At 38.8% G+C, this 13829-nt stretch overlaps 1 protein-coding gene across 1 annotated transcript in view; it reads left to right on the plus strand.

Moving 5' to 3' along the window:
- Nucleotides 1–91: 91 nt before the first annotated feature.
- Nucleotides 92–13829, plus strand: part of NHLRC2 (NHL repeat containing 2) — a 48891-nt gene continuing 35153 nt past the window's right edge. The window contains exons 1-2 of the mRNA XM_010983219.3: nucleotides 92–483; nucleotides 3358–3510. Coding sequence (XP_010981521.1) covers nucleotides 306–483; nucleotides 3358–3510 — 331 coding nt within the window. The 5' untranslated portion in view covers nucleotides 92–305. The remainder of the gene's footprint in view (nucleotides 484–3357; nucleotides 3511–13829) is intronic.

A 13829-nucleotide genomic window follows, 5' to 3' on the forward strand; every position in this document is an offset into this window, starting at 1 on the left:
TTCTGGAACGCTGGCCCGGAGGCCTTTTTCCGTGTTGAATCTGGCGCTCTGAATGTCCAGGCTCGGCTGTGGCGATAGGATTTAGAAGGGCGGGGTGGTTTGGGACGGCGCTTGAATTACGTGCCTGGGAATTGCGTCGACTTGTACTTTAGCGCTTGAAAAAGTGCTGTTAACGTGGAGAGCGGGTGGTGGAGGGTGAGGCGAATGTGCCGTCTTGAAACCGAAGGACAGTAAGCGCTTCCTCTGTCCCTAAACGAGACGGTCCCGCGGCCTCGGCGGCCGCCCCTGGCCCGTCCGGGGGGAACATGGCGGCGCCCGGAGCCCGGAGCTGCAGCCTCTCGGGCCTGCTCCCGGCTCAGACCTCGCTGGAGTACGCCCTGCTCGACGCCGTCACCCAGGAGGAGAAGGACAGGCTGGTCTACCAGTATCTGCAGAAGGTGGACGGCTGGCAGCAGGACTTGTCAGTGCCCGAGTTTCCGGAAGGTGAGGGGCTGGCTTCGGGGTGGGGAGCCTCTCCCGGAACCACCCCCCCCCCTTCCTCGGGGTCGGCGCCGCGCCCTGAAGCGGTGGGCCAGGCGCTTCGCCCAGCCGAGCCTCTGTCCCGAAGCGGCGGCGGACTGCGGGCTTGTGGAGGGCGTGGGCCTGTATCTTCGTCTCGGTATCCTCTATCGGCCCGAGCCTTTTGTTAATTAGTAGACGTTCCCTGAACGTTTAGTGGCCCCGGCTAGCCATGATTCCGGTGTCTTTGCCACCCGGTCCTTTCAGTCTGGGTGCCCAGCATCGATCGTCATCTTAAGGCATCCTCCCAGCTAACATTATTCATCACTTCTTATGTGCCACACGCAGTCCTAAACACTTCAACGGTATTACCTTATTTGATCTTCTCTGAAGGCTATAGAGGTGCTCTTACTGGTCTTATTTTACAGTTGGGAAACTGAGGCACGGGGACAGGGAGTTTAAGTCATTTGACTAGGGCCTCACCGCTGCTAGAGTCGAATTTTACAGAACCCCCCCTAGATCGGCCACATTCCTCCGTTCAAAGTCGGGAAACTTGTCATTTAAAAAATCTGAATCAATTATGGCCTATCTGTAGGGTTTGTTTCCCAGCTCTGTGAATGCTTGGAGCCCGAGGGAACTGATATTGCCAGCAGTGCTATTTGTGAAGCACATCTTGCTATGATAAATGAGACCGAACTTAACCTTCTTTGGTTGGGACTGGCATTGTTTTGCCCGGTGGTGCTGGCGTGTCTCCTGGCATGACACTGAAACCACATGTATAGTTAATTGGTTGGATGTGGCAGGGCTCAGTATCTCATGGGAGGTATACTGGAACCTTGCCTCTGACGAAAGTCACGTGTCTTTCCAAGCCTTTTGCTCCCACCTTCAAAAGTGCTTTTTGTTGTTGTTATTAATTATATGCTGGATTTGAATTACTGTGAAATTCTGTCAAAAGAATTGGGTCCATGAATGCTTATCCCATCAAAGAAACTTTAGAAGTTTATATAAATGTGTGCATTTTTAAAAAAACTTTGTAAGAAGTTAGTTGCGTAGTAGACTCTCATAAATGAGCCGGCCACCAGCTAAGACTGGGGCCAGTGGTTTTATTTTCTTGTTTGTATTTACAGTGAGTGCATTTATTACCATGAGATTTGATCTTTGTGACATACATAATATAACAAAATATTCAGGCTTCACATTTGACACAGTCAAATTTTATGCTGGGCCTGATTAATGAGGACAGAATACTAGATACGAGTTTTTTCTTGGTTTCTTTATTAGTTACTGTAATCAAAAAGTCATAAACATAACTCTGTCTCAAAAACACTGTGCTTTGTTCATTTCTTAAAAGAAATATGTTTTATGGGAAACTGTGGTATAATGGGTGGATTCAGTGGTATAATGGGTGGATTCAGACAGACCTGGAATTAAATCCCAGTTATTTCATTTGTTAGTTGTGTGATTTTTTCAGCAAGTTACTTCTTCAAGCGTTACTTTTCTCTCACTTATTAAATGGAACCAGTATTTATTTACCTTTCAGGTTTGTTACACAGATAGAGGTAATATATCTAAAGTCCTTGCTTCATAGGCAAGCTCAGTAAATGTTAGCAGCTTTAAAAATTATATTCATTCTAATTATTGTTATTATAAGGTTCATTATTATGATTAAGTCTGAAAAGCACCTAGCACAATAACTGACATCTAATACTTTCCCCATCCCCAATCTGTCACGCTTGACTATTTACAGAAAATAAATTTAAAAGACAAATTCATAAATAATTTAAAATTAGGATATGTAATATACATTAAGTAATTTGAGGTTTTATATGGTCACTTGATCTGGCATACCATTAACACTTTATTAAAATGTATGATTAAGACCTAACTATACCCTAAAAGCTCACTCAGTTGGACTAATTTGCCAAAATACTAGTTTGAGGTGCAGATTTCTTTTTAAGTTTTGTTTTGAGTAACTCCAGTTACTGTTATTAGTTATTTGCCCTTATTACTCAGTTGTCCCACCCAACTTTGGCTTTCAGTTTCTGTAAAATATTTCCAAATACTTGCTTTAAGGTATAATTTACAATTTTAGTAGCTGCATTTATTTACTTATAAGCAACAAACTATTATATTTGTTTTCTTAAATTGGTTAAATAGACATGCTGTACTTTTAATCTACTTTTGTTAGTTTAACAAAACCTTTTTCATAGTGCATAGTTAAAATTGTAAATCATGGTAAAGTAATTATAAATTCTGATTTACAAAAGTACAGATTAATGAGATTCTATTTTTCTTTTCTTTGGAGGGAAGGGAACATGCTCTTCATCAATTTTAATGTTGCTTCCATGCAATCTATAATAGTAATAGTGTGTTTTGCTTAACTTTGTATTTAAAATATGTTGTATTTAAGGTCTCATTCAAATCCAGAGCATTTCAGCTCTTTTATTAAATTGGCTTACACATTTTATATGTTTATGCTTATATTTTAACACTGTTCCTTTTTGATATTTAGTTTATTCTTAAGGTTGACCTTCATTCTCAATAGCCCATTTGTACCAAATTGTGTACTTAGGTCCTTTTAATATTTGGTATTTCCACTCATTTTTACCTAAATATGTTGATCTTACTTCCTTTCACACACAGGCTATTGTACTATTTCTGAAAGAATTTAGTGGCTTTTTTTTCCCGCTGTATTTGCAGACTGCCTAATAATAGTAGCTTTTCCGTCTCTTACCTCCCCATCCCCTTCCTGCCCCTCCCTTCCTTAGAAATAATAATGGTTCACATTTTAGTGGTAAGATTTAGATATATTATCTTTATCTTTTCCTTTAATCATAATTTCTTTTGTGTAAATTTCAGGATTAGAATGGCTGAACACAGAAGAATCTATTTCTGTCTACAAGGACCTGTGTGGAAAAGTGGTCATTCTTGATTTCTTCACCTACTGCTGCATAAACTGTATTCACGTGTTACCTGATCTGCACGCATTAGAACACACATACTCTGATAAAGGTATGTGCCCTTTATTTGGTTTCTAACAGACTGTCCTGGCGTAGTCACTGGAAGAGTAGCTGACTCATTTGCTCATAGCATAAACATTTGGCTAGACTTCAGTGATTCTAAAAGTAATTTCTAATCTACGAATTAAGGACTCCATGTACCTTTTCATGAGGAGTTAACCTTAGCGAGAGGTGGTTGCTTTCCTAAAGAACCAGCATTTGGTATATGGTTTTTCTCTCAGGATAAGGACGTAATTTATTTTTTTCATGATCACGTATTTTTTAAAGGTCATTTTGGATAATCTGGACTTACCTAAATTTGTTCTATGAAAAAAAGGAATAATGAATTGTGTGACTAACTTTATACTCTTCTCGCTATGATAAAAAGGTTCAACGTTCTTGTTAGAAAATATGATTAGGCTTCCTTTCTTTTCGAATGACATAAACTACAGTGGAATGCAAAATATTATAACAGATACTTTTTCTTTGACCCTGCTTTATTTAAAAATTACTTGTAAAGGTTAATGTTTTCCAAAGCACACTAGGAATTCCTCTTTTATGGTATTACAAATTCAGAAAATGTAAGAGATTATACTTAGTTTTTTTTTTAGAATGTTGACTTTTTTTCAGATTTTTTTTTCTTGTTTACTTCTTTCTAAAAAGAGAGCATATGGGGTGAATGAAACTAAAAGTTCTACTTAATTATGTTTAAATTTATTGAAACTGTCCTCTTGGAATGACCAAAAAGGTGGGGGGTCACTGATCTTGTGAGAGTGAAGCTGAGAATGGAGTATACATGTACAAAAATGAAGGCTATCCTGAAACTTAGTTTAAAAAAAAAAGGAGTGCTGGAAAAAATCTTCAGTGCAAGTGAAGCTTTGGATGCTTTTAGATTGTAATGGACTTCATCCTGCAATTGCCTATCAATGAGATTTATCAAGAGCTCAAATATTCCCAGTAGCAAAGACATGTTTTCAAAAATTCACCTGTATTTAAGAACTATGAGTATTTCTTAAGCTCCTAGGTTTTGGATGCTTGTGTGTCTTGTTCAAGTCCATGTAAACAAGTATATTTTTTGAGTATATATTATGTGCAGCGTACTCTAACTGCTTAGGAAATACGTAACAAAATTGAATTAATGCATTATGGAACATGGGGAAAGGAGTAACTCATTTTGGCCTGGAAGCTTTGGAAAATATTTCTCAGAGAAGGAGACAGTTAAGCTGGAACTTGAAAAACTGAGCAGGAGTGCAGCTGGAAATGAAAATGGGGCTGGGGGGACACTCCTGGCTGAGGAAGTGACAGGTAAACAAGCAGGGAAGCACAGAAGAGGAGGTTTGGGGAAGGGTGAATAGTTCAGGGTGGCAGGACTGTAGGGACTCCCGGGAAAAGTGTAAGAAGGAGGTAGATGAGGTTCAGTCACGTTGTGAAGGGCTTTGTGTAACATTCTTATAGTGAGGTTAATGGACTTTTTCATGCATTGAGGATACAGAGATGTTTGAGGTTGTTTTTAATTTATTTGCTTAATAGGGTAACAATAAGATTTGTGTTTCAGAAAGGCACTTACAGACTGGGTTAAAAATCTCAAAGTTAATCATTTCCATACTTCAGATCACCCCTAGCAGACTGATTAACTTCATTGGTTAACACCATTACTATGTCATAGTTCTGAATGTGTCTGAAGCAATGCTGTTTACGTTCTTGAAGAGACATTCAGCAGTCTATTGTTTTAATTTATTTTTAATTTTTTAAGTTTTTTCAGCACCCTGTTTTAATTCCATGGAATATTCAGTTCATTTTATCAGTAAGCCAGAAATGCTCAGCTGAGGAAGTGCTTTTTAATTCAAAAACCATCTGAAAGAGGCCCAATTTAATCCTCAGACCTCCCTTGGTAAAACAGTTTTTAAAGTCAGGTTTGTAATGGTGACCAGTATCACGTTCAGAATAGCATAAGAGAAATTATGCCAAATGCCAAAGATCTAAAGCAAAAAGTAAAAAAGATACTTAATAGTAATGAATGGTTCTGATGTTCAGACATTTTTTAAGAATGTGGCTGGGCCCAAAGATGGTTATTAATTCATAATGATTTAACATATATTTGTATTAAACTGACAGATACCTCAATGTTTTTTTTTTTTTTCCTTTTCTACTTGAGGGCTTCTGATTTTAACCTCCTTATGCTGGATGCCTTAACGATGTATTATAGTATAATACCCAAATTTAGCACAACGACTGTTATCTAAGGAAAAGCACTCTTGTTTTATAAGAAAACTCTTACTAGGAAAACTTGACATATTTCTAAATGTGTTGATAGGTGAATGGCAATATATGATTAAATCAGAATTTAAAAAACCTAAATACCATAATACGACGAAGTAAACGCTGGTACTCTCATTGCCTAGTATATGCTATTTTTCTCTTTGAAATTTTATTAAATATTAGAAGAATACATGTCTAATTTTTATAGTGAAACTAAACATTTGAGTGAGTCAATACACGATTTCACTCTGTGTCAGGGTTCCCCAGACTACCCCCAGGTTGATGATTCTTTAGGAGGACTCATGGGATTCAGCATTTAGGTATACTCCTGGCTACAATTTATTACAACAAAATACCACAAAGCAGAATCAGCCAAGGGGAAAGATGCATGGGGCTGAATTGAGGGGAGACAGGAGCAAGCTTCCAGGGTCCTCTCAGTGGAGTCACACAAGTTGTGCTTAATTCCCCTAGCAAGGAGTTGTTTCCGCATGTTTGAGGTGTTACCCACCAGGGAACCTCATTAGAGACAGCACCCAAAGTTTTTATTGGGCGCCGGCCACGTGAGCAGCTTCTGCCTGGTGCCATGTACCGAAATTCCAGACTCCCAGAAGGAAAGCGAGTGTTCAGCATAAATCAGATTATTTGTGCAGACATTGAAGGTGTTGTGAGCTACTCTTCCCAGCCTGGGAACGATGAGAGGAACACCCCTGAAATCCAGGCAAGGCCAGCCCTGTAAGCAGGCCTTTGAAAGAACAGCAGCCAGGCCTTCTATGTTAAAATAACTCTTTTCTGTGCACACTTCGTATTTTCTTTTTACAGCAGTCCATATGTTTATTATTCTTTGTTCTTAAATTTGTTAAAGTAGAATGAAAATATTGGTCGATAAACAGCGTACTTTCAGAGTGTTTAACGTAGATGCAGGGTAATGTCAGTTCTTGAAATTTAAAAAAAAATCAAATTTGCTTTTAGTCTCTGCTTCGATTTCTTGTTCAATGATTTTGATTTTTTTCACTTCGTTTCCATTGCTTTTAGTATCAAACCTAGAGTCCTGTCCCTCCATGCCCTTCTCCGTGCGCTTCTCCTCTTCCAGCCTCCCTGCCTGCCGTCAGGTTCTCCTGTCACTGTTCCTCGTGCTTTAAGGCCCTGACATGTGTTCCCTCCACCAGCAATGAGCCCCGCATTCTTTCTTTCCCAGTAAAGTCCTGCTTGTTGTAGATCTCAGAATGTCTCAGTTTACTATTTTTGTACATCTAAAACTCCTTGGGTGTTTTTAATTATTTCATTGAACTAGGTTATCATACACTGGCTGTGATTGTCCTTCCTGCTCTAGACTGCAGCGTGGATGTGTTATGTATACAACTATGTACAGTTGTATCTGTGTGTGTATACGTCTCTGAAAAATGAGACCTTTGAAGTTTTTAAAATGATTTTTAAAAGTTATTTTATTACTCATATTTTTTATTACTAATATTACTAATATTTTAGAAGCTGTTACTCTTTTTATTTGGTTTCACCTTCCCTCATTCCCTTTCTTCTTCCCCCTTCTCTTTTCTTTCTTCCTTCTTCCTCTTTTCCTTCCATATTTTATTTTAAGTGCAGTAGTTTTGATCCGTGTGTTGGCAAAAGATCAGTAAAGGGAAGAATCTTTTACATCCTACTTTTTCTTGTGTATGATTAACAGAACAAGCGAAATATTTTAAGAAAAATCTCTGTATACTTACTTTAAGGCTGTTGACACTGAAAAAATGGAATGTGTAGTTACTTGGCAGTTGTCCTTGTATGTAGCTCAATATAGATATTCTATTTAGACAATATGATATGGTTTATATATTGTACAAATACATAACTTTCTTCAGTATCTATGTCCTGTTGATTCATTCATTTCATACTGTGTACTAGGCACTGTGCTGGTGAATAATAAAACATGTATGGTCCCTAAATAATTGATGGGAATTACAGTCTAATTGGGGAAACTTATAATCAAATAACCATACAAATATTTTTATAATTTCTGAAGGAAAATTACAGAGTGCTATGAAAACAAATAATGGGGTTTACTCTAATCTGGAAGAATTAAAGAAGGCTTTTTTAAGAGTGAAAATTGAGCTTGAGATCTAAAAGACAGGTCTGACTTTAGTACGTAAGAATATTCCAGGTGGAGAGACAGTATGTGTCAAGACTTTAAAGTAAGAGGAAGAATGACATTCTTGAGGAATTGAAGAAAGGCCTGGTTGCCACAACATCCTGGGTGGGGTGGTGGAGGAGGCAGGGAAGAAGGGTGTAGAAGATGCTGGAGAGACCAGATGTGGTTTTTGTATGTAGAACAATGGAAGGTCTGGGAAGGATTTTCTACCAGAGGGTGACATGATCAGATTTGTGTTTTTTAAAGATCAGTTCCTCTCCTAGGTGGGTAATTAATTAGCGGAGAAGAATGGATCTGTGACAAGGCTGTTGTGCTCCCTGTGAGACATCACAACAGCTTGAAGCTAGTTAGAGATGATAAGACCAATAGGTTGATCGTGGACTAACTGTGTGTGACAAGAGAGGGCTGGTTGGTTATTACAAAGATATGCTAGGTAGGTTTTTGGCTTGAAAAATTGGACCAATGATGGTGCCCTTCAGTGACAGGAAACACTGTAGGAAGAACAGGTTTGGAGGGGAAGTGTGCGAGTTTAGTTTGAAGTATCTTTGAGACTTCAACTTCATTCTCCATCTGACTTCCATTGCTTTTAAGGATAAAGAGCTCAGTCCTTATTATGACTTATGAGACTGACCCTATCTGTATGTTTATTATCATTTTGCCCAAGGCTCCCCTTTTTTCTCTGTGTTCAGTCACTTCTTCAGTCTCAGCCATGCCCCGCACCCCCCACCCCGGCCCCTTTGTCATGTGTTGTTTTCTCTCCCTGGAATCTCCTTCCTTGCTCTCTTCACCTAGTTAGCATCTTCTCATCGTTAAGATCTTGCCTCAGTTATCACTTTTTCAAATAAGTGTTGGGGTATATTGATCACAAGGAAAAAAATTATCTTTTGATGTAATATATGGTGATATCTGTATATATATGATGTGTACATATTACATATATAAAATATATTTGGACTTAACTCATGGATTTTTATTTAATTCGTTGTTATAAATTATCACTGTCATTTTTTATTTTGATTTTCAAATTGTCCCCATTTGACTAATGAGATCCCCCTTGAGCTATCACTTGTGTCCTTTTGACATGTCCTTCTCATTCTCTGACCAATTCTCGCCACTACAAAATGTTTCCAGGTCATCTTCTACTTTCCCAGCCCCATCCCTGAATCAGCCATTTCTCCAAGGAGCTCTGATTCCTTTCAGTATTGAATGTTGGGAATGGTTTTGCAGAACCAAGATCTGAGCAACAGATGTGCTGTTGCTACTGAGGGAGGAGGGTTGGGTCTTTGCTTCCAGTCCCTCTCAACTAATTTAAAAATTACATAAGCTAGTCCATCCCATCCCCCCATCAGGATATGTTATTCATATGAAGTGCAGCTAGATTCATTTGTTTCTGCTTGTATTTTTAGGGCCCCTTTCCCCATTTTTGTTTTATTTGTTTTCAAGTATGCAAAATTATAACATAGTCTGAGAGTCAAAACTATTCAGAAAGCATAGTTTCATCCACCTGTCTCTTCTGCCTCTTCCTACCTTCTCATTTTTTCTGTCCCATTCTTTCTTTTTCTTTTTAAAAAGTTTCTTCTTTTTTTTTTAATGTAAAAAGTGACATGCTATTGACATTTTTGTGTACTTTGCTTTTTTTATTTAACAGTTTTCCAGGCAGTCACTCCATATCAGTTTATAGAGAACTTCTAGATAATTTTAATAGCTGCATAATGCTTCGTGTGTGTGAGTGTGTGTGTACCTTAATTTATTCAGCCACTCTTCTATCCTATGTATTGGCCCTTACCTTGTTTCTGATATTTAGCAGTTACAGTGAATAATCTTGTGGATACATTTTTGTATTGCTGGTAATATATCTTAAGGGTAAATTCCTAGAAGTGGGATGGCTGGGTCAAAGTTAAATGCGTTTGTAATGTAACATGGATATTGCCATGTTACGTACGATTTTGCCTTCTTACTAGCAGTGCATGAGTGTCTCTTTCCCTGTTGCCACTCCAATAAAATGTGTTGACATGCTTTTAAATTTTTACTAATCTAGAATATGAGAAATGGTATCTTGGTGTAGTTTTAAATTGCATTTTAGTGTGGAGTTGAACAGCTCTTTTCATATGTTTATGGTTATTTATTGTAAAAGGGGTTTTGTCTACTATTATATCCTCCAGGTGGTTATTATGTAGGTATATAAAGGCTATTGATTTTGCTATATTGACTTTCTGTTCTACTAGTTCCTGAGTCTTTTATTATTTGGGTTTGTCTTATAATTGATTCTCTGGAGTTTCCCTAACATATTATCCTATTATCTGCAAAGAAAATTTCCAGTTCTTTTGTCTCTAACTGATTTCTCTTGGCTAATTTTGTTGTCTAATAACATCTTTACAACTCATTGCTAAATAGTGGAAACAGTGGGCATTTCTACCTTGTTCCTTATCTTACTGGAAAACTTCTAGTTTTCCTCCATTAAGTAAGAGGCTGGTTTTAAGACTTAGTTATATTTATTTAATCATTTAACAAATTATCAAAGTAAAAAATAAAATTATATCTCAATAAACCCGGTGTTAAAAATAAGAATCTACCTCTGCTACTTCTGGGTTTGGAGGACACTGGTGGCTACCTAATTCTGACTCTCCCAGTTTGTCTTCCCCTTCCCCCTCCCCAGGCATAAAAACAGCAGGGAGAGTAGATAAAACCACACCTGATGCTATGTTCAGCAACAGTAGGAGACAGAGAATATCATGGCCTTCAAATTACCTGTAAGTTGAGAAATAAACTTAACTCCATTAAAGATCCTGCTGCTACTAGCCTGCAGGCGCTGAGAACAGGAATGGGGGAGGCTTAAAGACTCCATGGAAAAAATAAAGTGGTTCAAAGGACTTGGGCAAAACGCAGAGTAACCCCCTTCCCTGCAGAAAGAGAAGCTCCAACACTAAGTGCAAAATACTGAACACATGTTTGGATATACTAGAACATAGTGCCAACTCTTAAAAAAGAGTGTGAGACTGGGAACAGAGGCCTCAGAGAAGCTGGAAACGAATGTGGTTTCCCTTGGAGATAGTCTACTGAAGGGAAAGAGGAAAATAAGATGGAAAGGTTAAGGATGCTGCAGAAACAAAAGAGAAAATACATGTTAACCCCTCCTTCCAACAGTGCTATCTGAAAATGAAACTGCACAGAAAAAGGGAACACTCAAACTAGGAGCTCTGTCCAAAGAATGATTAGGATTATTAAAAAACAGATCACATCTCTATAAAATTGTAAAAAACTGAAAATATGATTCAAAGTTGAAATGCTGGTGAAAATTCTCAGTCAGAAAGTTGAAAAAAAGAAAAAAACTAACACAGTCCTATGTATCGAATTACATATCCTCTAAAAGTATTTAGGAATAATGAAAAAACAGCTTGAATCATAAATTTAAAAACTAAGAACAGAAATGGACCGAGAAAAAAAATGTGTTGATTGAACTCAGAAAAGAAATAGAAGGAAAATGTCAGGATTATATTACAAATGAAGACTAAATTACAAGGTGCCCAAGGAATAATAATTTCACACAAAAATGTTATAAGGAGCATTGAACTAAAGCAGGCGTATAAAAACAGTCTTAGAAACTGAAAAGGAGCTAAAAAAAAAAAAAGTAAAAAGGGTTCGAGAGGAAATGATTGAATTGGAAGACAAGTAGAGGAGGTTCAACATAAGACTACTTGGAGACTAAAAAAGAAAATCAGAAGAACTGACCAGAACTCATACCTAAAATTAGAACCCAAGAAAACATTCCAGAAATAAAAGGAACCTTAAATCTACATATTGAAAGGGCCTACCAGATAAATTGACCCAGAACAGCCTAAGAAATATCCCAGTAAAACTATTACACTTTAAAGATGTTTTAAGAAAAAGTCCTCACGAAAAGATGACTTCCAAAGACACGTAAATTAGACTGGACAGACTTCTCCCACGTAACAGACAAAACAACAGTGGAGCAACATTTCCAAGATTCTTAAAGTACAAACCAAGGATTTTTATATCCAAGCAGCTGCCTTTCAAGAATCAATCAGGGTTATAGGAAGACAGTTTTGAATGTCCAGGAACTCAGAGAACGCTGTGCATGTGTGCCCTTCCTTTCTAGTGAACCTGCCTGAGGAAGATTCTAACCAGATGTGACTAAGGAGACTCCAGATGGATGAATGAAGACAATGAAGGCTTCATACATATATTTGTAGAGCCAAGTCCAACAAGGATGTGGAGTTTTGATGTATCAGTCAGAATTTGATGAGAGAAAAAAAGACCACTAGGAGTAATGAGAAATAATAAGGATTTGTTGAAGTCACTTGATTAATTGATGTTGACTAGTTGATGTAATTTTGGGAGCTGCTTAACTAGTCTATATATGGCTGTTGCTTCTGTGTCTAGTGCTCAACTTGCTGTCAGCAGGTCAGGCAGTTGAAAAGGAAAGATGGATATGAAATAGGGGAGAACATGGGCAAACTACAAGCTGCATGCATGAACTAAAACCATAAGGATGAACTGGAATCCATGTAAGCTTCCAGCTTAAATAATGAAGTGACCAGAAGAATAAGTTGGTTCCCTTCATCATGGAACTAAAACCTCGCTTGGCCCAGGAGTTGGAAAGCTGACAGTGGAGATCTGGCAGGAATTGGTACAGCTACGGGACCCAGCTGCTGCCCTACAACCAGCAAGGTGAGCCAGCAGACAAGCTGTAGGTGTGTGAACTGCTGTAGCAGGTAGGGCCCTGCACCAGCCTGCCCAGCAAGAGAGGACATGGCTGCTCCTTCCTTTTACACCTTCTAGTTCTCTCGCAGAGTAGCTCCTGGTCCAGGATAACCCAGAACTGGGCAGGGAATAGAATAATGGAAAACAGTTCCAACTTAGTTACATTGACAAAATACAAGTCCATCGCCCAAGGGTAAAAGAATAATACGAAGTCAGGTATTCTGACAAAATTAAAAAGAACGTAACTAAAGAGAGATGAAAAGAAAAAGGAGAGGGGAAATAGAAGACTATTGATTATTACATAGGCAATAAGTGGTAGTTAAAGGATACTATTTAAAAATGATAGACCAGATAGTAAAAGATTATGAAAAGATGAGATTAATACTATTATAATACGATAAAAAGTGACAGTCAAGCTGGAACCTGTCACTGCGCACCCCCAACCATGAGGAAACCAGGAGGTTCTCCCTCCACGTGCCCCAAAGATGGAGAGCTAGGTCCATCAGGAAGCAACCCACTGACCAGACAGACTGCCACCCACACCCTCATTTCCCAGGACCCTGCCAGGACCCGGACACCCCAGCACCCCAGAGCCGCCTGGGGTCAGGGCGGGGGTCTTCCTGACAGAGCTGCAAGGACACACAGGTGCAGGAGAGACAGCCCTGCACAGGACTCTGCCAGCACCAGACCCTGGGACCACGCATATGGAACCCACGCTGAGCATGCTGCCCACCAGCCTGGCAGGACTCGCATCTCCCCGGGAGTGTCTGCAGAAGGGCATCGGACTTTGGCAGCAGATGGTTACTGCTCTGACTGTGCATATGGAGGATGACAATTTCAGGCTAAGCACAAGATTCCTGTAATATTGACCTGTTACATCACCATCAACCAATCAAAAGAAGGTCACACACCCTGCAGCACTCCCCCAAATTTTGCCTTTGAAAACTTCTCCCCTAAAACCATGGGTGAGTTCAGGTTTTTCGAGCATAAGCCACCTGTTTTCCTTGCTCAGCCCTGCAATAAACCTTCTCTGCTCCCTCCAGCCAAAAAAGGGAAACTGGGCACCCCAAATAGAGAAACATAGTCAGTGTAATATAATATACACAGTAATTGCAGTATAGAATAATATGAAAGAATTGAGATCAGACATACCAGTTGCATCAATAAATGTGATTAAGCTTAACTTTCCTACTGAAAGAAAACATCCA

This window comes from Camelus dromedarius, chromosome 8 (assembly GCF_036321535.1).
Source record: "Camelus dromedarius isolate mCamDro1 chromosome 8, mCamDro1.pat, whole genome shotgun sequence".
In the NCBI taxonomy this organism is placed as follows: domain Eukaryota; kingdom Metazoa; phylum Chordata; class Mammalia; order Artiodactyla; family Camelidae; genus Camelus; species Camelus dromedarius.